This window comes from Bos mutus, chromosome 16 (assembly GCF_027580195.1).
Source record: "Bos mutus isolate GX-2022 chromosome 16, NWIPB_WYAK_1.1, whole genome shotgun sequence".
Taxonomy (NCBI): domain Eukaryota; kingdom Metazoa; phylum Chordata; class Mammalia; order Artiodactyla; family Bovidae; genus Bos; species Bos mutus.
In genome coordinates this window covers 21,226,153-21,251,378 of record NC_091632.1, presented here as the reverse complement: position 1 = coordinate 21,251,378, position 25,226 = coordinate 21,226,153, and the positions used below count along the sequence as shown (strand labels likewise).

At 41.8% G+C, this 25,226-nt stretch overlaps 1 protein-coding gene across 2 annotated transcripts in view; it reads left to right on the top strand.

Moving 5' to 3' along the window:
* RGL1 (ral guanine nucleotide dissociation stimulator like 1) overlaps window positions 1-25,226 on the top strand; it is a 129,274-nt gene that overhangs the window by 37,550 nt on the left and 66,498 nt on the right. Inside the window, exons 3-4 of one of the 2 annotated variants that reach the window (XM_005893091.3) lie at window positions 5,961-6,169; window positions 22,158-22,235. In XM_005893091.3, coding sequence (XP_005893153.2) covers window positions 5,961-6,169; window positions 22,158-22,235 — 287 coding nt within the window. The remainder of the gene's footprint in view (window positions 1-5,960; window positions 6,170-22,157; window positions 22,236-25,226) is intronic. The other variant, XM_070384813.1, reaches the window with a different exon arrangement.

Sequence of the window (25,226 nt, the reverse complement as noted above, 5' to 3'; positions counted from 1 at the left end):
CATCAATTCTTAGGCTCTCAACCTTCTTTATGGTCCAACTCTCACATCCATACATGGATGGATGGAAAAACAATAGCTTTTACTGTACAGACCTTTGTTGGCAAAGTGATGTCTCTGCTTTTTAATACGCTGTCTGGGTTTTTCATAGCTTTCCTTCCAAGGAGCAAGCACCTTTTAATTTTGTGGCTGCAGTCATAGCTCTTACATATTTCCGTCTTAGACCTCCTTACCCAGCTCTTGGATTCTGACTGCCTGTTGGACTGTATACCATTGGAAAATCTCAACAATACTTCAGATTTTACATTTATTTTTTTTCTTTTTTGGCCACAGCACACGGCATGCAGGATCTTAGTTCCCCAACCAGGGATCGAACCTATACCCCCTGCAGTGGGAGCAGTGTGTCAACCACTGGTCCACCAGGAAATTCCCAAGTTTTATATTTCTAAAGTGGAGTTCAGAAGACTGGCTTCCCCTTCTCAGTTTTCTTTCTTGTGGGTGGTATCCTTTTCTTTCCAGTCACTTTCAGATGTTGCCTCTACACGCAGTCCCTCTTGGTTCTTGCATGCTATTTGCCTGTCTCCCCACCGTTTTACTTGTGTTGCATTGTAATGGTTTCTCTGTGTCCATTTTCTCCATCATATTGAACATTCTGGGTGTTAGAACTGCCTGCTGTTTGCCTTTGTATCTCTGCTGTCTTGCACAGTGCCTGACATGTAGTACCATTTATTCAATATGTGGCTGAATAAGTAGATGAATAAATGAGAAATCTATTCTGTACCCTTTGTATGTATATGGCATAGAGTTGCCAGACTTAGGAACTAAAAAAGTACAGGATACTGGGTTAGTTTGGAAATTCAGATAAACAACAAATACTTTTTTCAGTATGTTGTTGCTGCTGTTCAGTTGCCAAGTTGTGTCTGACTCTCTGCATGAGTAGGTCCTAAATACTCCAGGTAACATTTATGTTCAAAAATTATTCAATTATTTATTATTTTTTTCTAAAATTAAAGTTTAGCTGGGCATTCTGGCAACCCTAACCTAGCCAAAAAAAAAAAAAAAAGGTCAGCTGACACCCAGAACAGAAGTTCACGCAACACAGAGCTCACACTGGGCTTGCTGTCACCTGCCGTAGGGTTTTGTATGAACTCTGCCTTACATCTCTGATTGTCCTATGTGTAAATGGGTCACTTTACTCAGAGGCACTGGGCTGCTCCATAACGTGCCTTATGCCATTACATACACATAGTTTTCCTTTGCGTGGCAAGGACATTTAATCTCTGCATGTTTAGGCAATGTGGACAAACGATCTGAGTTTGTGAGTCATCTTACGATATTTCCTATGCTGTGGTGGTTTCTTATTGTTTCTGGGTAGTGGTTTCAGGGCATTTGAATAGGGGATATAAAACGGACCCTTGGTGTTCTGAGATGCATGTACAGAGAGGAACATGCTATTAAAGTTCTGTAAAACCTTGGCTCTGGGTTTTAGATTTTCTTAGGGAGTTATGACTGGAAGAGTTCTCACTATTTACATTACTGCTCGTGCCAGGATGCCCGAGAACTGATGTACTAAAGATTAAGCATGGCTTGGAGAAAGACTTAATACTGTCTCCAGTTTAATGAGGTTGTTTACTTAACACATTCCCTGTTAAAGTATCAGATGACTAAAAGATTATTTTGATTGAAGGGATTTCTTTTTTTAAATTAAAAACACCCAAGTTGTGAACAGTTTATGTTTTAGAAGGCAAAAGAGTATATTTTCAATGACTGGAAACACAGTTGAAATATGGCATGTTTCATCTCTCACATTCTTTCTCCTGTCCCCCTAATATCAAAATTGGTAATTATAGAAATTCCATGGCTAGGACAGTTGGGCAGGGTTTTAGATATTTACCCCATAGGAGTCAGGCATATTCTCTGAGGAAATGCTGAATTCTAATGGCAGACGGATTGGCCAGAAAACAATCATGAAACATTTTTGTGGCCTCAGTATCGTGATCTTGTCAGTAAAGCGATGGTCTCTGATTAAATCCAGATTGGGCTGTTTCCTGTCAGCGTGCTAACCCAGAGGGCAGGCTCAGCCCTCCATGTCTTGCTCTCTAAGTCTGAGTTATTAAACACTTGTCTGCCAAGACTTTGCTCACTGCCTCTCCCCACTATTCTTTTAAACTAGAATTTGAAGATGTTGAGTTATCACAAACAAAAACAGACCCTAAAGTCTCTTAAAAGGGTCATGTCGCTATTAAACATTTTAGCTTTTCCAGTCTGCCCATAGGTGTAGGATATTTTTGTGTGTTTCACTTTTGTATAACTTTATTTCAATTCCAGTAACAAGCAGATAATTACAAAATTTTTATTTCATAAAAATGTACTTTATTTGCTCTTGTGCGCATGCTCAGTTGTGTCTGACTCTTAGCAAACTCGTGGACTGTAGCCCGCCAGGCTCCTCTGTCCCTGGAGTCTTCCAGGCAAGGATACTGGAGTGGGTTGCCGTTTCCTCCTCCAGGGGACCTTCCCGACCCAGAGATTGAACTTGTGTCCTCTGCTTTGGCAGGCATATTCTTTTACCACTGTGCCACTTGGGAAGCCTGTACTTAATTTGAATATAGGTAAATTAAAACTCATCTTCAAAAATCTGGCCTTCCCCTTGCTAGCGAAGAGATATTAGTGTACTTAGTAAACATTCAGAAAATAATATTAAGCAAGTGCTCTGACGCTGACATGTATTGTTATTTTTTGTGAGAACGACTTTAGGCATCAGAGTAATTCTTGTACTTCATTTTATGCTATTGCCGTTGATGCTCATTTGTTGCAATTAGAGAATAACTCTTAAAATCTAAATATTCAAAATATTCTGTTAGCTATTCCGTTAGCTCAGTCGTGGTTCTTCCTAATGTACAGATGCAAACACTGAGGAACAGAAACCATTAAAGGCATTTATGGCGATCAGGCCTGTGTGTTGAGATTTTCTTCAGAGAAGAAGGAGCAAAGGGAAGCGACTGGGTTAATGAGTAACATGAATCCATTTCCAAGCGAGAGCATTGGCTTCCTGCCAAATCTGCTTTCTGGCAGGAAAAGGGACCCACTTCATCAGGGTCTTTGACAAGCATTTTTCTCTGTGTTTGAATTTTTGGCCACATCACTGCTTAGGGAAAAATTAGTTCTCTTAAACAGTTACTACTTTTAATAGGAAAAGATTTAGCTTTAAAGTGGAGTTTGCATTGTAAAATAGGTGTCATCAAATTACAAAATTTATTGATAAGGGAACCCTGACATTGTCTGTCACAAGGTAAGGAAGCTTGATTTAGAATTAGAGCTTGAATATCCGTAGAAACTGAAAAGCCATTCCTTTTAATGTTGTTATTGTTAACATTTGCCCTTGAAGTATATTTTTTAACTTCTGCTTTTTAAGTGATAATTATCTTGATCAGATCTTTTGAGGTGACAAAGTAAAAAAACACAAAATATTCCTAAATTTTAGTGGTATTAAGAAAGAGATCAAAGGAATATAGATGTTTGAAGGTAAAAGTTAATTTTATAATATCTTGGTTTTTTTTTTTAAGTGAAAAGTGGCAAATGTGAATTAAGTTTCAACTGCATCACAGTGACTTAATAAGCTAACATTTTCCAAAATACGTTAATCCTAATGTTCTGCAGGGTGCTCTGAGACCAAAGGGGAGTCCACTAGGAAATGTCAGATACCATATCCTTCTTTGGAGTTTCATAGCATGTTAGCACATTAAATACTGTGTGTAAGAAATTCTATGGAAAAGAAATATATTCAGCTTTGTTTAACTCCATAGTTCCCAAATTTGAATGCAGGATGTTTTGTTTTGAAACTAGTATTTTACAGCACACATTTAGGCCAACACTGTACCAAATAATTAAAAATGTAATTAGACATTGAAACCATATATCTTCTTCATTGATTGTTTCTAGTTAAAGTTAACTGAAGCTCTTGGAAGACAGATGGATATTATCAGGCCTGTTCTCAAATTGCTCATAGAGTGATAATGAATAATTATAAGGCCATGATCTGAGTCCATTTGGTAGTTTTGCCTGAATCAGAGCCCTTTCCTTTGTAAACTAAAAGTATCTTTCGAAAAATAAAGAAATCAAGGCACCCCCCGCATATGCTGGAGTCTTATGATTAATTCCTGCTGGCAGTTAGCCATGATGACATTAAGCTGTTCTAAGCCCTTTCTAAAAGTGATGGCCTTTACTTTGGTTTTGCGGAAAGCAATTCTTGCCTGCTAATTTCCTTCCAGTGGTTTAACTTTTGGCAGGACAGGTGAAGAAATAGCAAACATGTGACTTTGTAAGCACAATGTCATCATTTAGAGATTTCAGTTCTCTCTTTTTTGCTCGCCTTTAATTGTCACGTGTCTGGTTATTTCAACTTAAGAAAATCTGATAGAAACAATTCACACTTAAAATTGAGAGACATTGGGTGGCGATTGTCTGCGTCACTTAGAATGCTTCTATGCTTTGGAACAAGTTTCTTTCTATAGGTCATCTTCCCCTGTGCCTATGAAGGGCAGGTTGAACTCTGAAAATTGCATCATTATATAATTTGTTCAGCACAGATTTATTGTGGACTATAAGGCACACTCGGATTTTTCTTCAGTTTATTTCTCTTCCCCTATACTCAGTTTTAAAGCTTTACAGATTTTATCACTAATCAGTTTTTATGTATTATGGTTTATGTCTTCAGGGGGCAATTATACCTACCAATACTATTCACAGTCACTTCATTCGCATGTGGTAGCTACTTTTCACAGGGAAATATTTTCTCTTTGTTGTTGTTGTTCAGTCACCAACTGGGGTCCAACTTTTTGAGACCCCATGGACTGCTGCATGCCAGGCTTCCCTGTCCCTCACCATCTCCCAGAGTTTGCCCAAGTTCGTGTCCATTGAATCGGTGGTGCCATCCAACCGTCTCATCCTCTGTCACCCTCTTCTCTCTTGACCTCAATCTTTCCCAGAATCAGGGTATTTTCTAGTGAGTCAGCTGTTCGCATCAAGTGGCCAAAATGTTGGAGCTTCATCTTCAGCGTCAGTCCTTTCAATGAGCATTCAGGGTTGATTTCCTTTAGGATTGACTGGTTTGATCTCCTTGCTGTCCAAGGGACTCTCAGGAGTCTTCTCCAGTACCACAGTTCAAAAGCATTGATTCTTCAGCTCTCTGTCTTCTTTGTGGTCCGGCTCTCATATCCTTACACGACCACCGTACTGTACATTGCTGGTCTCCAAAAGGCAGGGGTCATGCAGCGGCCTACCGTTTCTATTACTCATCCAAGATTAGCTGAGGCCTGCTTGGTAAAACTGCTGCTTAGCCAACTTTGTTGATTAATGATGATATTGAATGCGTTTCGCCCTCCATGGACCAAAGAACATCACATGGTCAGATTTCCCTAGATGTCTGTGGAGAACATACTCCTCCCATGGCTGATTTTTTTTTTTTTTCCTCCAAACTATCAACATAATGTCATCTGGCTCACACAAATCTAAAAATTTAATAAGCAGCTCTCCAGAGTCAGTAGGATCAGTGCCAGCACCCCATTGTAGGCGCTGTCTTTGAGAATGAGTTTGAAAGCTTAACTGTGGAACAGTGTAAAGGGAATGATTGATAACATTTGCTCAACTCGATCCTGGAGTCATAGAAAACATTCTTGACAGAATATGCCAGCAGCATAGTTCTTGATAGGGAAGTGAGCAGAAGCAAATGATGAAGTAATCCCTCTGCTAGTGGGATCACAAGCAGGGGCCACCCCGGTACCCCGACCACCAACCCACGCTGCTGCACTCACTCAGGTGAGAGGAGTGAAGTCGGCCTTCCCTGACTGGTAGGGAAGTTAAGAGCAGGGGAAAGCATGACGGGCCACGCTTCATCCAGTTCAGTGTTTTCACTCTTACTTTAGGGAGTCGTTTCTCCTGATCATAATCTTGAGTTTATCGTACAGGTCGAAGGGGACCAGCTGCCTCCGGGACACACAGTCAGTCAGTATGAGACGTGTAAGATCAGGACCATAAAAGCTGGCACCTTAGAGAAGCTCGTGGAGAACCTGCTGACGGCTTTTGGGGACAATGACTTTACATATATCAGCATCTTCCTGTCAACATACAGAGGCTTTGCCTCCACTAAAGAAGTGCTGGAGCTGCTGCTGGACAGGTAAGAATCTGAAGCGGTGGTGCGAGGTGACAGAAATGTCAGGCTGTTTGCAGAGTGAAGGCATGAAGTTCTTTTTCTTTTGAAAAAATTTTAATTGGAGGATAATTACTTGATGGCCTCTGCCATACATCAGCATGAATCGACCATAGGCATATGTGTGCCCCCTCTCCTGAACCCCCTCCCACCACGCTCCCCACCCCATCCCTCCAGGCTGTCACAGAGCACTGGCTTTGAGTGCCTGCATCATACATCAGCTTCCCACTGGCTGGCTGTTTTACATATGGTAATATATATGTTTCAGTGCTGTTCTCTTAAATCATCCCACCCTCTCCTTCTCCCATTGTGTCCAAAAGTCCTCCCCAATTAAGTAGATAGCAGACATGAATATTTTAAAAATAGAAGTAATTCATGTATATAGTGAAAAGTTCAAACAATAAAGAAAATTCTGAAAAAAAAGGTAAAAAATAAAATGTAAAACTTTCTGTTTACCTAAGTCCCTTTCCCAGGCCCATTCTTCCTAGGTAATAACTGTAAACTATTCCTTTTGTATTATTCTCAAGCTTTTCTGGGTGTATATAAATGTATGTTTATATATTTGTATTTATATATGATATTTATAAATATTTATAGTGTGAATAGAACCACAGTACACAGTGTATTCTGCAGCTTTCTTTTTTTACTTATCTATATCTTGGAGATTTTTTTTTTACTCAGTAAAGTCTAACATTTATAAAGAGTTTTGAACAGTGGCTGGGATATTGAAAGCTCAAGAAATAAGTTATTGTTATTAAAGTCAGCACATGTAGGTAGATACTGTATTCTTTTTAGTGACTTTACGGTATTTATTGGATAGAATGTTCTGTGTGTGTGCAAGTATTAACACTTGTCTGAGAATTCTATAGGATAATTTCACAGAAGAGTGACTGATGGGTCAAAATATATAAGCATTAAAAAATATATATATTTATCTTTATTTCTTTGGTTGCACTGGGTCTTAGTAGGCTTCCCTGGTGGTCAGATGGTAGAGAATCTGCCTGTAATGCAGGAGACTCAGGTTTGATCCCTGGGTTGGGAAGATCCCCTGGAGAAAGGAATGGCAACCTACTCCAGTATTCTTGCCTAGGAAATCCCATAGACAGAGGAGCCTTAGTAAGGCACTCCAGATCTTTAATCTTCATTGCACCATGCAAGATCTTTTTTAGTTGTAGCATGTGAGATCTAGTTCCCTGACAGGGATTGAATCCAGGCCCCAAGCATTGGCAGCCTGGAGTCTTAGCCACTGGACCACCAGGGAAGTCCCCCAAATATATAAGCACTTTGAAATGTGAATGATGTTGCTAGATTGCCCTTCAGAAAGTTGTGCCAACCACTCTCCTGTCCACAGAGAAGGAGGGTCCCTTTGCTTTCCCTGTAGTCTGGCCAGCTGTGAGTAGCGTTTTCATCTCCATCATTGAAACCATCTCTACTGTCATCTGTCTGTTGAAAAGGAGCTCATTGTTTTTATATTTATGTTTCTTAACATTTATGAGTGAGGTTTAGCATGTCTTGAAATACTTATTGGTCATTTGTGGGTTTTTTTGTGAACTCGTATTTTCATATCTTTTATTTTGGATTATTGTTACCTAATTATTGATCATATAATTATAACTCTTTGTCTAATAACAAAGTTAGGTTTCTTAAAATGTGTGCGTGTATATATATATATATGTGTGTGTGTGTGTGTGTATATATATATATTCTTTTTTTGTCCGAGCTGCACAGCATGTGAGATCTTAGTTCCCCAACCAGGGATCATACCCATGCCTCCTGCACTGGAAGCTTAGAGTCTTAACCACTGGACCACTAGGGAGGCCCCCACATTTTTTGCTTATATTTGTTGGAAATATATTTTTTCTAATTTGTTGTTTACAAATATTCTTTTTTATGAACACATTAAAAATTCTTTTTATGCAGTCATTTATCAGTCTTAAGGCCTTTAATAATCTAATTCTGTTATGATGTGAATAAGGTATTGATAACAGTTTTTCTCAAGATATTTTCTTCCTAGATACACCTAGAGTGAAATCACTCGGATCAATGGATGTTCTTATGTTTACATTCAGGAAACATCCACAGAATGTCTTAACTGGATCAGTGCATTAATAAAGCCTAGACAGCTTTGGACTTCGACGTCAGTGGGAAGTTCTGTAGGTTTTTTTTTTACAGAGCAGTAATTAAAATATTAAGCGTGGTGTATAAACCTGTGGGATTAGTGAGTCATTTCTTTCATAGTCTCATAGTTGTTAGCCTCACACCTATAAATAGAACCTGAAGAATTATATGCATTTTCTTTCCTCTGTTCTGTATTTTTAAAGAGGATGCAGTGTGCTAACTGTTGGCAGGCAGTATGAGGAAACAGGTCAACACATCAGAAACTCCTACAAGTTTTCTTTGGAACTGGTAACCTCCTCTGCTTATGGGGTAACTCCACTGATAATAGACCGCAGATGTCTATCATCTGTGAAGGGGCGTGCACATGAATTCCAGCTGCTCATCATAAATAGTGGACAAACACACAGGAACTAGAGTGTTTAGTCTATGACTCATGTACATCCAGCTTTTATGTGATGATTTTTAAAAATCTTCTGTTTGTTTTCCTATTATAGTGGGTAGACATTTTTGGATTGTTAAAATATTATGACAGTTGTTAAATAACAGAATCAACATGACTTGAAATTATATTTAATTCAAACTACCATTTAAGGTATAACTGAATGAAGAGTTAAGATCTATCTTGAACCATTTAGGTGGGCCAAGGCTTGACTTTGAATTTAATCTCATAGTCAGATCCTTTGATTCTGACATGAGTGGAATCAACACATACTGAAATGTTTTTAAAATACCCCGTGCTCTGCAAGACACCATATGGACGAAGCAGAAATAGGAGACTTGGTAAGTTCTCACCCTTGTGATGAATTTACTGTGAAGCTGCTGGTGTTTAACCTCCAGGGCCCCTCACTGGGAGTACCCTCTACATAATTGATATTCACAATTTTATATTCTTTTTCTTAGAGAAAGCCCCTCAAATGACATAAGGTAGCCCTGAAAAACATGGATCCACCTTGACAACTTAATATTTTACCGCAAAAGATAATTACACTTAGAAAACAAGTAGACAACTGCTTAAGATGGTATAAAAATGAAACTCTAACACTTTCTACAGAAGTTCAGAGAAACATATCCTACTTATTTTGCTTCCTCCGCAGACTTTGGATTTGTCCATATATATACAAACTTCACGAATATTTCTTCCTCACTCTATTTCCTACTCACTCATATCCTATGGCCAAATGTCAATCTCTGATTTTAACCAAAATGCAGATTCTGTGAAACATTGGGATCTTAAATTGGTTGTTGGGGATTTTAACATCTGTAATTTGGAGGTAAGCAACTAAGTTGCATAAATTTACCTTTTCTGAAGATAAGCTGGATAAACTGTTTTCTTATTAGTAAATTGTGGTCAACTTGTTTATGGGTCTCTGGTGGTCTGCTTTGTTTTTTCTAAAAATGATTTCTCCTGGATTCTTAATAGCAGATTACTTATCCTTTGTGAAATTAACACTGAGAAGTTATTATAGGATGTGCTAATCCTAACCAGTCCAGAACGGATTGAAGGCAGATGCTGCGGTATTTATTTCCCTCCAGAGAAAAGCATATTTGAAACCAAACTTTGATTTTTCTTAAGACTTCCAATCATGTGGCTTTTATCATTTGGAACTGTTTGCTTTCTGTGATTTAAAAATATTTGTGATAGTTTTTCTGTTTCATTCTACTAATATGAGCCTTTGTAATTGACCAGTGGAAAGTGGTTTGCAGTCGTATATGGCTAATTCCCTGTGTGTCTTATCGCTTCCTTAGGGGTGATCAGCAGTTAACAAGAAATTCTGTTTTCTGTACTTCTCACTGTGGCTAAGAGTTAATTCTAAGGCTCATTGGCTTTCTTTTAACCTAAGAAAGTTTTTGAGTGTGATTTAGCTGTTTGTGTTTGGGCTCTGTGGCGCAGATGGTAAAGATTCTTCTTTGAGTGCAGGAGACATGGGTTCAGTTCCTGGATTGGGAAGATCCCCTGGAGGAGGGCATGGCAACCCACTCTAGTACTCTTGCCTGGAGAATCCCATGGACAGAGGAGCCTAGTGGACAGAGCCCGTGGGCTCACAAAGAGTCGCACACGACTGAGCGACTAATGCGTTTACTTTCACTTCAACTTTAAACATACATTTCACTTAAAAATATGTTCTCTTCCCACTGTACCATTTAAAAAAGTAAGTTAAATACTACTGAAAACACCCCACCTCAAATTTAGGGAGAAACCTACTTCAGCTAGTGATCCTCACTGAGAACCATGAAAGGTCTATACAGACATCTAGATTTTTCTTCAAACAGCTGTCACACTTGCTACTTTTAGGTTCTTTCTTGGTCATTCTTTCTTTCTCTGATATCAGAAATGAGCAGACTGCTAAGGACCAGAGAAATGGGGTGAATTAGATCTCCAGAAACTTTTGCTAAGCCACTAATGGCACTTAGGTCACAGTGAGAAAGGATTGAGTAATAATCTGAATTGCCTCTTCATTTTGAGTGAATTCTCCCAGTGGGGGACTTCTGGAGGATAAAGGTTGAATGGCTTCAACCTTTGAATGGCCATCCCATAAACACTATGCTTTTAAGACCAATCTGACTTGGGTTTGCTGGCTTAGGTCACTAGAGAGGAGACTAATTCAGTGGGTCTTTGAACTTATTTCTTCTTCCCATGTTTGATTGCCATGCATTTTCAGACTATCTTATTTAGTTCATTGATTGTTACCTGCATGTATATAATGAGAAAATTGAGGCTCAGAAACTTTCAGTCAGTAAGAAGCAGAGCTGGAATAAAAACCTATCTCTTTCTGACTTGGAAGCGCTTTCCAAGCATACCAGATCACCTTATATGTCATTTGAAAATGTTAATGTCATTTCTAAAGAAAGGGATGATTTGGCTATCTAGCTCTTATCCTTTTCTCTATTATCTCAGTTGATTTTCCTTAGAAATTGCATTTCCTGAGGGATACTTCCTTCACACAGTTGTGAGCAGCTCAGTTGAACATCCATGCTCCTTTTCATTCATCCACTGAAATGAGGTTTATCAGTTTTAATATCTACCGTGTACTGTGCAAGGAGCTGTGCATATAATGGTAGACAACCAGTCATGACTCCTGTCTTCTTCATGTTTAATGGCTGAGAGTAACTTAAATAAGCATACACATAAATGTGTATAATTAAATTAAAATCGATACTGTCCTTGGGAGGTAAGAGCTAGGTTCTATGACAGAGACAGTAAGAGAGGATGGAATGGGAGAGGAGGGTGTTATCAAAACAAAACTTGATGTTAGCCCGTGATATTATGTCGTTAGATAGGTCATGGGGTGTCAGAGTCCCTACTGATAGGGACCGTGTATCTGGAGTATTTCTGTTTGATGTACTCAGCGAAACCCCCTGACCTGAATCTACTACTTCCCAAAGATAACTCTTCTTGGAGGGTAGGGGTATAGCAAGTGCAGCAGCTCGGGAGGACTTATGCAAATATGTCACTACTATGGGGATAGTAATCTTAAATCCATACTTTATGACACATGGAGTAGTCACACCTTCCTCTGTAAAAGCTGATGCACCGACAACCAGCAAGAATGGAGCTGTGCAACCAAAGAAACCAGTTCCTCCACAGCAGAGAGAAAGCGATCAAGTATAAGACTTGAAAACATTGCATTTATTTCCGTAGATTTCATCAGAAGTGCCACCACATAGGTTTCCCTTTCATTTCTTTTCATGCTTAGATGGTACCATTTACATGTGGAATCTAAAATGAACCTGTATGCAAAACAGAAACATACTCATGGACATAGAGATCAGACTGTGGTTGCCCCAGGGGAGGAAGAGGGATCACAACTGGGAGTTTGGGGTTGGTAGATGCAAACGATTACATTTAGAATGGATAGACAGCAAGGTCCCACCGTATAGCACAGGGAACTATATCCGGTCTCCTGGGCTTAACCATAAAGTGGAAAAGAATATTTTAAAAAATGTGTATATGTGTAAACCTGAGTCACTTTGCTATGCAGCAGAGACTGGCACAATGTTGTAAATCAACTATACTTCAGTTAAAAAAAATAGACTATTTTCAGAGAAGGTTTAGGTTCACAGCAGAATTAAGTGGGAAGTACAGAGACTTCCCGTATATCTTTTGCACCCATGCATGCCCCTACTATCAACATTCTCCACTAGAAGAGTACACTTATTACAACCACTGACATATTGTGTGTGCTTATTTGCTCAGTCGTGTCCAACTCTTTGCAACACCACGGACTATAGCCCGCCAGGCTCCTCTGTGCATGGGGATTCTCCAGGCAAGAATACAGGAGTGGGTTGCCATGCCCTCCTCCAAGGGATCTTCCCAACCCAGGGATCAAACCCAGGTCTTCCATACTGCAGGTGGATTCTTTGCCATCTGAGCCGCCAGAGAAGCCCCATTGACACATTATTATCCCCCAAAGTCCATAGTTTACATTAGAATTCAGTCTTGGTGTTGTACATTTTATGGATTTGGACAAATGTATAATGATACGTATCCATCATCATGGTATCACACAGAATAGTTTTGCTGCCTTAAAGAATCCTCTGTGGTCTGTCTGTTCATTGTTCCCTCCCCCAATCCCTATCAGTCACTGATCTTTTTACTATCTCTGTATGTATGTGTATGTGCTCAGTCGTGGCCAAGTCTTTGCGACCCCACGGACGGTCCCTGCAACCCCAGGCTCTTCTGTCCATGGAAATTTCCAGGCAAGAATACTGGAGCGAGTTGCCATTTCCTTCTCCAGGGGCTCTTCCTGACCCGGGGGTCAAACCTGCATCTCTTATATATGCTGCATTGGCAGGCACGATCTTTACCAGTAGTGCCAACTGTGGTCTTTGCCCTTCTCAGAATGTCGTATTGTTGGAGTCACACAGTGTGTGGCCTTTTCAGATTTGCTTCTTTCACTTAGTAACGCACAATTAAGGGTCCTTTATGTTTTTTCATAGCTTGATAGCTCATTTCTTTTTAGTGCTGAACAACATTCCACTATCTGATTGGACCTATAGTTTAATTACCCACTCCGTGATGCTGGGAAAGATTGAAGGCAGGAAGAGAAGGGAGCAACAGAGAACGACATGATTGGATGGCATCGTCGACCCAATGGACCTGAATTTGAGCAAACTCTGGGAGATAGTGAAGGACAGGGAAGCCTAGCGTGCTGCAGTCCACGGGGTCGCAAAGAGTTGGACATGACTGAGTGACTGAACAACAGCAACCCTTACTGAAGAACATCTTGGCTGCATCTTAGTTGTGGCAATTCTGCGTAAAGGTGCTATAAACACCCATGTGCAGGTTTTTGTGTAGACGTAAGTTTTCAGCTCCTTTAGGTAAATACCAGGGAGCAAGAATTTTGCATCATATGGGAAATGTATACTTAGCTTTGTAAGAAGCCATTAAACTGTTTTCCAGAGTTTCTGCACCATTTTGTGTTCTCATGAGCAGTGAACGAGAATTCCTGTTGCTCCACATCCTTGAGAGCATTCGGGTTGTCAGTATTTTGGATTTTGGCCATTCTAATAGGTGTGTAATGGTGTCTCACTGCAGTTTTACTTTGTAGTTCCCTACTGGCAAATGACAGTGAACATTTTTTCATATTTGGACTTGTCATCTGTGTATCTTCGTTGGTAAGGTGTCTTTTCAGGTCTTTTGCCCATTTTTAAAATTCTGTTGTTTGCTTTCTTATTGTTGAATTTTAAGAGTTCTTTGTGTATTTTGAATAACAATACTTTATCAGATGGGGCTTTTGCAAATATTTTCTTTTAAGTCTGTGGTTTGTCTTCTCATTCTCTTGATACCATCTTTTGCAGAGCAGAGGTTTTTAATTTTAATGAAGTCTAGTTTATCACATTTTTTTCATGATTTGTGACTTTGGTCTTATATCTGAAAGATCATTATCATACCCCAGGTCATCTAGGTTTTCTCATATGTTTTTTTTCTAGAAGTTTAATAGTTTTATGTTTTACATTTAGGTCTATGATCTATTTCGAGTTAATTTTTTGACATGTGTAAGGTGTTTGTCTAGATTCGTTGTTTTGCACATCAGTGTCTGGTTGTTCCATCACCCATCATTTTCTGAAAAGACTACGTTTCCTCCACTGTATTGCCTTAGCTCCTTTGTCAAAGACCAATTGACTGTATTTGTGCAGGTGTATTTCTGAACTTTGTCTTCAGTTGATCTATTTGTCTATGTTTTCATTTATACCCCACTGTCTTGATTACTGTAGCATTATAGCAAGTCTTGAAGTCAGATAGCATCTGCCCTCTGACTTTGTTCTTCTTCAGAATTGAGTTGGCTATTCTGTAGTTCTTTTCCATGTCCATATAAACTTTAGAATCAGTGTGTCAAAATCCACAAAATAACTTGCTGGGAGTTTGATTGTCATTGCACCGAACCTACAGATGGGGTTGGGAAGAACCGTCTTGACAATATTGAGTCTTCCTATGAACATGGAGTCTCTCTCCCATTATATAGTAGTTCTTTGATATCTTTCATCAGAGTTTCATAGTTTTCCTTATATAGACCATGTATATATATTTTGAATTTATACCTAAATATTTTAATTTTGTGGGAGTACTGATGTAAAAAGAGTATGTTTTTAATTTCAAATTTCACTCGTTTATTACTGGCATATAGAAAAGTGATTGATTTAAAAAAATTTCATTTATGAGTTTGCTGGATCTTTGTTGCTGTGCTCGGTCGGGCTCTCTCTGGTTGTGGTGAGCAGGGGCTTCTCTTCGTTGCGGTGCACGGGCTTCTCACTGTGGTGGCTTCTCTTGTTGCGGAACACAGGCGCTAGGCACATGGGCTGAGCCACAGCCTGGCACTGAGTTGTTAATAATGTATTAATTCGTCATAAACCTAAGGAAACTCCTGACTTGTAAACAGATTCTGTGGTTGTCAGGGTGCTGCCTACTCCTTGCTCCCAGTCCTAACCTGTTTCTTTGGGCAAACTTCCAACCTTCCTTGTAGCCGTGGTGGCTGTAGCGTGCTAACAAGACAGATCTGCAGCTGATGGTTTAGAACTGTTACCAACCACAGGTGGAAGGAGGAGGCACTGAGGAGCCACCGGGCCCTCTGGGGGCAGTGAACGGGCCAGAGAAGAGAAATGGGCGGCCAGGCCTTGGAATGGAAAAACCCCAAGAAACCTGATGGCAAGGGCGCGACGGCCATCAGACTTGAGAAACGACTTGATGTGTGAATGAAAATCAAGTTCTAGCAAGAGACACCTTTTCGTTTTCTTCCCCTGGCTGAATAGGGATTATAAAGTCTTTGATTTTTTTTTTCTTGGTCTCCCATTCAGACAATTGTGGGTCAGGGCTGGAGGTGAAGATGTTATTGTCAAGAAGAATTTTTGCAGTGTTTCTTAACTGTCAAGTGGAACAGAAATACCAAGTTCTTTGCGCTGTTAATGATGCCTTAAGTCTCAGGGACTAACATGAAGATACGGTGGTGAATCGAAGGACGGTGGAGGGCCCTTCACAGCAAAGACCCAGAGGGGAGGACTGAGGCTCTTTCTGGGTCTTCTGGCTTTTTCTAATCATGGGGAAAGTTTACCTCAAGAACCGCACCTCGTGTGTGAACGCACGCTGCCTGGTTCCCTGTCCAGCGCCACTGGCCTCTTCCAAGAACAAGTTTTTACCTTGTTGCCTCTGACCTTTGTCTTCTCCTTGAATAACTGGCTTCATGATGGTAACAAGACCCTTCCAAGGTAGGCTTGGTGGCCGTGACCCAGTAGTCAGGCCACGCTTGAGTGGAGAGGTGTCCACTGTGGAGGATATTATTCAGGGTGATTAGAAACATCCCCCCCAGCTGCTCTGTGGTGCAGAGTCCACAGCCTTCACCGAGGCCTCACTTGGTGTTCCTGACATCTGCAGGCTATTTCTCCGTGTCATTATCCTGACTCAAGGTCAGCTTCTGAATATTTTCCTCATACCTGACCTGTGTTCTTATGGGTCAGTTAAAGAAAAAAATGCCTCAGATGTTCCCAGGCTGGGCTTGATGAGAAAAGCAAAGGCCCCCAGAGGTCCCTGAATCAGTGGCTTCCTGTGCGGTCTCCCCTGCCCTGACTTCCTCCTCTCTGCTCTCTCATCGTCCCTAGTAAGTGGCTTCTGCCCTCTCTTGCCCTCCCCTCCCACTCTTTTATTCGTGATAGTCGAGGGCATGATTTAATTCACTTAGCCAGTGGTTAGTGAGTGTCCCCCAAGCGCAGGCTGTTCTCCAGGCTCAGGGCAGGTACCACTAAGTGATATGAAAGGTGAAATCAAATCCCTGACCGTGGCCGGCTTGGCCCTCGGGGTCTGCCCCCGCCTCCTCCACGCTCACCTCCTTCTCTGTTTCTGCTTCATCTCTTTGCTCCCGTCTCACTGGCCTTCTGGATGGTTCTCAAGCACTTTGTCCTGCCACTGCCCCAGGGCATTTGCGTAGCCTCTCTCCTCCTCTTGGAAGGCTCCGTTCCTGGAGATCTCGGTGGCCTGCTCCCTGACCCTTGAAAGATTTTAGGTCATTGTCATGTTCGCGTGGGGCCTGCCCTGGACTCTAGGAAGCTGCCACCTCAGGCTCTCCAGTCATGTCTGAGCGCCTTTAGCTGCTTTTTTTTCCCCCCTCCATTGCACTTTTCACCATCTGACTATTCTATATTCACTAATCACTAGTTTATTGTTTATCTCCCCCTCCCCCACCATGAAAACAGGGGCTGGGGTTAGTTCACTGCTGTATCCTCAATGCCCAGAATAGTACCCAAACATAAGCTTTAATAAATAATGAGGACTAAATGAGTGGAAAAAAAAGAATGATTAAGTGAAAAATCCAAGAATTTATCACTCGGTGGAGGGACACATAAAATAAATAAAATAACTGTGGTTTGTGTGATAGGGTGGTGGCTCAGAGGCTGGGCTCTGGAGACTGACTGTCAAGGTTCATGTCCTTGCTTTACTGATTAGCTGTATCTTCGAGGGCAAATGGCTTAAGCTCTCTGGGCCTTATTTTCTCATTCATTAAATAGGAAGAAGAAGAATTCTATCATATAGGATTATGTGCTTAGTCGCTCAGTTGAGTCCGACTCTTTGTGACCCCATGGACTCTAGCCTGCCAGGCTCCTCTGTCCATGGAGATTCTCCAAGCCAGAACACTGGAGTGAGTTGCCATGCCCTCCTCCAGGGAATCTTCCCAACCCAGGGATTGAACCCAGGTCTCCCGCATTGCAGGTGGATTCTTTACTGTCTGAGCCACCAGGGAAGCCCCATATAGGATAAGCGTGAGATAATCCATCCATCCAAATGAAACAATCCATGTAATGTGCTTAGCACAGTGCCTGGCCTATAGTGAGCTCTCAGGAATTATTAACTGCTATAATCAAGGGATCACTTGCCATAATCAAGTGGAGCCTGAAATGTTCTTCAGGATTATCCCCATCCTGGTCTGATGTTGCTGAGACTCTTCTGTTAGGGAGTAGAGGTTAGAAAGCTGCCCCCCATCCCCCCACCAGAAGGGCTGTCCCGGGGTTAACTTTATTTTAAGATTTCTCTGAACTACAGGTGTCCCTGGTCCTCCTTTCAAACACATATTAAACATTTTTTTTCTGCCCAGATAGGCTCCAAACAATACATCCATTCCCCTTGAAAATAACTGTTTCCTGTTTAAATATTAGCAACCAGTTAAGCATGAGTTTTTTTTCTTTTCTTTTTCTAGTCATTTCTAGGTAACAGTAAATAATTTATACTTTTGAAGACATTCACAATTCTTTCTTTTGCCTTGTGACTATAGAGAAAACCATGTCAGAAGTTATCCTGATAATTTGTATTTTAATTTAAGTGTTTTGAATTACCATTTAAAGAAGGGCAGTTTCTCAATGGTAAGCCTTCTTAAGAAGTTGGACTTTGATCTTAAATCCTAGGGAGGTTTTGCAGAAATTGGAGGTGACATTGTTGACAGGTTTGTCTGTAGCTACTCATTAATTAAACACACACACACATACACACTCTTTATTTACTCCCCTGGAGTAAATGAATTGAACTTGACTTTGGTTTTTGATGGGAAGCTATGAGAGGGTCCAGGAAACATCAAAGAAACACTCTTAATCTCATAAAACTAACTCTTAACTCTCAAATGACCTAGCTTGAACATTAAAAAGATCTTATTTCCAATGCTGGTCTAGTTTCTTTTCTGTAAGATTTAATTCTCCTTAATGATAAGAAAAGTGCAGCGGCAAATAATTATCCCCTCCCCAGTCCGTTAAATTCCAGTGGGTTGTAGGCTTTTAAATTTATCTTGCTTCTAAAGGTCTCCTCTGTAAATGGTATATATACATTATTTTGCATTTTATACTGTTTATGCCTTCAAGATATCAACTTTAAGATCTTATTTACTTCCTTTGCATTTTAATTTTAGATTTTTTTGTAATGATCCCAGCTATCGTAAAGCTTTTGCCTGGAAAATCCCATGGATGGAGGAGCCTGGTAGGCTGCAGTCCATGGGGTCGCTAAGAGTTGGACACGACTGAGCGACTTCACTTTCACTTTTTACTTTCATGCATTGGAGAAGGAAATGGCAGCCCACTCCAGTGTTCTTGCCTGGAGAATCCCAGGGACAGGGGAACCTGGTGGGCTGCCGCCTGTGGGGTCGCACAGAGTCGGACACGACTGAAGCGATTTAGCAGCAGCAGCAGATTGTTAGAAATGAAGGCACAGACAGGTTAAGACATGGATATAAGTAAAAAGTCACATGATGCCTTTATAGAGACAAATTTGAACCTAGTTGGCTGTTAGGAAGTTCATTTTCATGTCTGCTTAGGGAACCTTGCTAGAAATAGTCATCAACATTCCTATTGGTGCTAGGCACTGTTTTAAGCTCTAAAGAGACAGAAGTCCTGCTCTTATGGGGTTTATGTTCTAATGGACAGTTAACGTAACAACTATATTAATTGTACAGTATGCTGGAAGGTATTAAAGGCTGTGGGAGAGAATGAAGCAGTGGTGTTAGTGTTTCATTTTCATAGGATGGTCAGGGAAGGCCTCACTGGTAAAGTGACGTTGGAGTAAAGGCCTGCAGGAGCCCAGGGAGTGTGCCATTGGAGTGGGCCTGGGAAGCACTTGACAGCACGTGTGGAGATTCTGAGGCAGGAGGATGCTTGATGTGGGGAAGAGCCAGTGAGGTCAAAGGAGACTGAGTGAGTGCAGGAAATGTGGTCAGAGATACCACATTATCTGTGGCAGGTCACTTAGGGCCTTGGGAGACAGGTAAGACATGGACCTTTTCTCAGTGGGGAAGAGTGGAAGCCGGGGGAGGCTTTTGAGCCGAGCAGTGGCATGGACAGCATCACTTGGCAGAAGCCAGGAGAGGAGTTAAGTGGTTGTTGCATTGATCTCAGCCAAAGATGGCGACAGTGTGAGCCAGAGTGGAAGTGATGAGAAGTGCTAGGATTCAGGGTATGTTATAAAGGCAGAACTGAGAGTGTTTCTGGTGGGTTGGGCAGAGAAGAGTTAGGTAGGGATGCTGCAGCCTTTGAGCCCAAATACCTGGACCATGTGTGCCAACACGCACGAGGCTTGTTATTGATGCTTCTTACTGTCTGGTCTCCGAGTTTTTACCAGCCAATCATGCTGGTCCCAATTATGAGCCTCTAGATTCTCTGCTGGCGAGGAAGAGTATCTGAGTGGTCTTCTGAGCAGATGGTACCAGGTTCGCTAAAGAAAGAGAACTTCACTCACTCACCATTGTCAGTTGCTTAGTCCATGACACTATCTGATGTACCTGTGGCACCATCTGGGAACAGAACTGTGATGGGTGTTCATGTTATCCCAACCATCCTTTCAGTTCTGGGTCTGCAAACTGTAGAGAAAGAGCAGCTGAGTATGAGACGCTTAAGTAAAGACATGGGATGGGAAGGTCAGGGGATTTTTAATATAAACATCATCTCTGGAAAGGATATCAAGAACTAGAGAATGTGTGTCTTTCCCTTGTAAAGTCTTTTCTCCCCTTTTATTTCTGTCTCTCAGAGATTCTAGTTGGTGCATTGTTTCCAGGATAACCAGAAAGAGAATTAACAAAGGAACACAGAATGTGACGAAAACAAAATCCCACATTTAGTCACTGAGGGCTGGCAGGCAAGAGTTGATGGGTCACTCTGGTCAGAGGGGTGGCGTGGCACGGTGGCCCCCCATTTCCCTGCACTCGTCTCGTATTTCCTGCTTAAATAAACCACAGAGTCTGTTGTGAGGGAACATGAGGACAGGGTTCACTATGATGGTGGCCAAAGAGAGAGAGCCAAGAAATCCCACTCTGTTTATTTACTAGGAACCTTCCCCAGCCCTGCCTTGCTCACGGGGGGCCTGCATTAGTCTTAATCTGCCTGGTTCTTATCTCAGGGAAAGCAAAGGGTAGCCCTGGAAGCCTCTAAATAGCAGGTGTAGAATGAAGAGGAACAGGGAGGGCGGAGGCCAGTGGAAAATATCTTTGGGAGGCCAAGAAGTCCATAAGGCTGATGAGCTCGAGAAAGGAGCAGGTGGAAGGGAGGCAGGGGGAGGCTAAAGCCTAAGGGCGTACACTGGAACCTCCCGGGATAGGGCAGTGGGGAGACCAGATGGACTGGCATTCGGTCAAACCAGATGGCGGGCTTTTATGTTTTAAAGGACTTGTAAATCCTCAGAACAAGGAACCATAAGGGTCCTGGGGCCCTTAATCCCATTAGTAGAAGACAAAAATGTGCTCTTTAAAAATGTAAACCCTGCCAGTTTTAGAATTTCTGTTACCAAAACTTTGGGACAGATTGCCAGCTTGTGAAACTCCAAGGAATCTCTGAATGCTCCACTGATGGGAAGAGAAACTGCAGAAATAGTCTAGGTGTTCTAAGTGAATAACATAGGCTACTCCTTAAGAATTTGAAGTGAATTTACTAAATGTATATTCTGAGCCAAATGAAACATGGTATTTCTATATGAAATAGACTTGCATTACCTATGGAGTTGGAAGGACACCTAACAGTGTAACTAGGACTGATCAATTATTGAGCAAGTTTTGAGTCTGTAATGAGAGAGATTTTATTTTATTTTTTTTTAATGAGAGGGATTTTAAAGTTTAAGCACCGGTTGCTTTGTGCCCCTATGTCCCCCTCCCCCAGTGGCTGGGGAAGCCTAGACCAGCCTCACTGTATACACTGCTGCTCTCATGGTTGTTGAGACATGAGGATTCTGTTCTGCAGTCCTTGTCTCTATCTCAGCCTAACCTGAGGGTTCAGAATCATTCCCGTAATGCTTCTTCAATAGAACTTATCCTCAAGGAGACCAGACTCATAAGCAGAGCATGGAGTGATCAGCTTGTGCTCACATGTGGTGCAGGCATGAAGGCTGAGCAAGCAAAGCCACATGTTCCTTCAGTGGATACACAGAGGGGCAGAGGTGAGGGGTTGATGCTCCAGAACTCAGGAGGAATCTCCGATCTGTGCCTCATGTAATGACTGATTCTCCTGCTAAGGGGAAAAGCCCAAGTTCATCTAAAATAGTCAAAGAAATGTTGAGTAGTTGAGAATGTTTGAGAAAGTTGTAAGTAGTGTGATTCATCATTAAATCACTTTTCTGTAGGAGTAAAATAATGTGTGTGTATATATGCATGCAGATACAAATTCTGCACATATATATATGGAAAAGGTATATATACACATATATACACATTAAATAAATATAAAAAATACAGTATCATTTTTGGATGCTATTTCACAAGTGTTACTTTCCTTAAATACTCCTGAAAAGTGTAACTGTTACCTTGTAATTGAGATGGAATAGAATTGCTTTCCAGCACTACCAGCTGTGTGTTTTGTTTACATATTTGTGTGTTTGTTTTTATCTGTAAAGGTATGGGAACCTGACAAGCCCAAACTGTGAAGAAGATGGAGGTCAAAGTTCATCAGAGTCCAAGACCGTGATCAGGAAGTGAGTGTGCCTCTCCTCTGCATTACAAGCTCTCTGTCAGGACTTATTATCTTTAAAGACTATAATTTAGTAGAGTTTTAAAATTCTTTTGGAATGTTGTCATGCTTTTTTTCCATAATGCATAAAGTCATAGAATTATTTTTTGACCATCTAAAATGATATTCATTTATTCATCCAGTAAAAATGTATTGATCACCCACTGTTTGCCAGACCCTGTGCTAAGGGATGCAGCTATAACAAAATAAGTAAGTCCCAGCTCTTACGAAGGTTATGTTTTAGTAGAGAGAGAGAGAATCCACACAGAAATGAATGAAGTAGGGCAAGAGGGCTAGATTCCAATGGAGTTTGAGTCACATAGGGTGTCAGAAAAGGGCTTTCTTGTCTGATCCAGACACGTTGGAGCAGAAACCTGAATATGGTGCAGACAGGGCCTTGTGATTGTCTGGAAAGGGAGACTATGGAAGAGGCCCTGTGGCGGGAACAATGTTCAAGAAAAAGTAGAGAGGTGGATGAGGCTGCCGCCACATGAAGGAAGTGGCAAGTGCTGGGGCAGGACATCCGGAGGGTCGCGGGGCCCCTTGTCACATGTGGACTTGAGGGCCTGGGGAAGCATGTTGAATTTTATTCTAAGGAATATAAGAAAGACTTATAAGGTTTTAGAAGCATAGTGCTGTGGCCTGCCTTATATTTAAAAGACCTACTCTGGCTCTGTGTGGAAAATAGACCATGACACTGGGGACGGGGCAAGAGTGGCAGGGAGGAGCCTGGGTAGGACCCTTTCATGGGCTCAGGCAAGGGGTGATGGCAGCACGGGCTTGAGTAATAACAGCAGTCGTCCTTGTCGTGGGAGTAACAACGGGTAGTAGTAACCGCCTCTGCAGAGCTCTCAAAGGTGTTGCTGACAGGATGTACAGATGCAGAGGATGCGGCATGTGAGACAGAGGAGGCACGGACACCTCCACGGGTTGTGTGTGAGGCCTGATAGACCAGCGCCCTGGCTTCATGAGACAAGAAAGTCTGGCGGGAAGAGCTGGCTTGGAGGGGAGCTTGTGTCAATAATTTCATCTTAGATGTGTTGATTTTGAGGTAATTGGGTGAGTCTAATTTCCAGGGAGAAGTCTGGACTGGTAGACATTTGGGCATCCTTAGTTTATACATGGCGTTTCAAGCTATGGGGCCGGATATGACCTCGTGGAGATGAAGGGTAGATAGAGAGGGGAAAAGTCCAAAGACTGAGCCTTGGTTCCTTCCAGTTAGGAAAGTGGAGGGTCCAGCAGAGGAGACTGGAAAGGAACAGGCATGGGCATGGAGAAGAAAGAAGCTGTGTTCCAGAAGATAAGTACAAAAGGGCTTTCAGAGGGAGAGTGACCAACTGTGTCTAATGCTGCCCAGACATCAAGTGAGAGGGGTCTGGGAAGCGGCTCCTGCTTCTACCCCACTTTGGTCTTTGGCACCCTTGACAAGCGCCGTTTTGGTGAATGGAGATGTGGGTCAAGACAGGATAGAAGGGGAGGAAGTGGGGAGGGAAGGTCTACTAACTCCTCTTGGGAGTTTTGTTGTAAAGGGGAACAGAAAAATGGGGTGGAGGAAGAGGGCAAGGCATGGTCTTTTTGTTTTGTGTTTGTTTACAAAGAGAGTTTATGCCGATGAGAATGATCTGGCAGCCACTGAAGAAAAATCCATGATGCAGGGTTACAGGCTGCTGAAGAAATGAGCTTCTTGAATTGTTATTGTTGTGCTTAGTCGCTCAGTTGTGTCTGACTCTTTGTGACCCCATGGACTCTAGCCCACCAGGCTCCTCTGTCCATGGGGATTCTCCAGGCGAGAATACTGGAAAGGGTTGCCATGCCCTCCTCCAGGGGATCCTCCCAACCCAGGGATCGAACCCAGGTCTCCCGCATTACAGGCAGATTCTTTACCAGCTGAGCCACCAGGGTTCTTGAGTAGGTGGCTATATGCCAGGGTGCTGAAATCACTCATGGTTTCATTTTAGGATCAAAAGACCAGGGAGGTAATCCGATGGAATTTTTAATTCCTCAGAGGGTTGGATGATGGACTCCTTTCTCTATGAGCCAGGGATGGAAAGATGAGAAAACTGGGTATTCTTTTAACTTTTGAGTTAGGTTTCAGGTAGTTTCTTAATTTTATTGGTTGGGCCATAACCTTCCAGAAAACCAAACACACCAGTGTAGGTGTTTGAATGCTGAGTGCAGGGTGTGGTGAGTAGAATTAATACCTTATTCCTAGAAGGCTTGGGGATGCTTCTTGGAAGAGGTGACTTTTTTTTTTTAATATTTATTTTTGGCTGTGCTGGGTCTTTGTTGCTGCACGCAGGTGTTCTCTAGTTGCAGTGAGTGGAGGCTCCTCTCTAGCTGAGGCACATGGCTTCTTACTGTGGTGGCTTCTCTTGTTAGGAACATGGGGTCTAGAGCATGGGCTCAGCAGTTGTGGTGCATGGGCTTAGTTGCCCCACAGTAGGTGAGATCTTCCCGGACCAGGGATTGAACCAGTGTCGCTTGCCTTGCAAGGCGGATTCTTAACCACTGGACCATCAAAGAAGCCTGAAGAGATGACATCTGAAGCAGGCTTTGAAGGAGGGGGAGGGTTTGGATGGTAGAGCCATTTAGGAAGAGGGGACAGTGGGACCAAATCAGGGCAGTGTTGTATACATGACATTTGGGGGAGCAACACATTTGGCTGCTTCACTGTGTACATGTTGGGTGAGGGTAGTTAAGCTGAAGCTATCATGAAAGGGTTGAACTTCTCACTAGAGAGTTTGGACCTTACCTGGTTAAGTGGGCAGTCAGCCCTAAAGTTTGTGCAGGAGGGAAGCAGTATAATCAGATAGGTAGGTTGAGGGGATGGATTAGGCTCACAATTTTTTTTTTTTTTCTTCTTGTATTTCTTTTTTTTTTTAAATTAATTAACTTTTTATTGAAGGATAATTGCTTTACAGAATTTTGTTGTTTCCTGTCAAATCTCAACATGAAT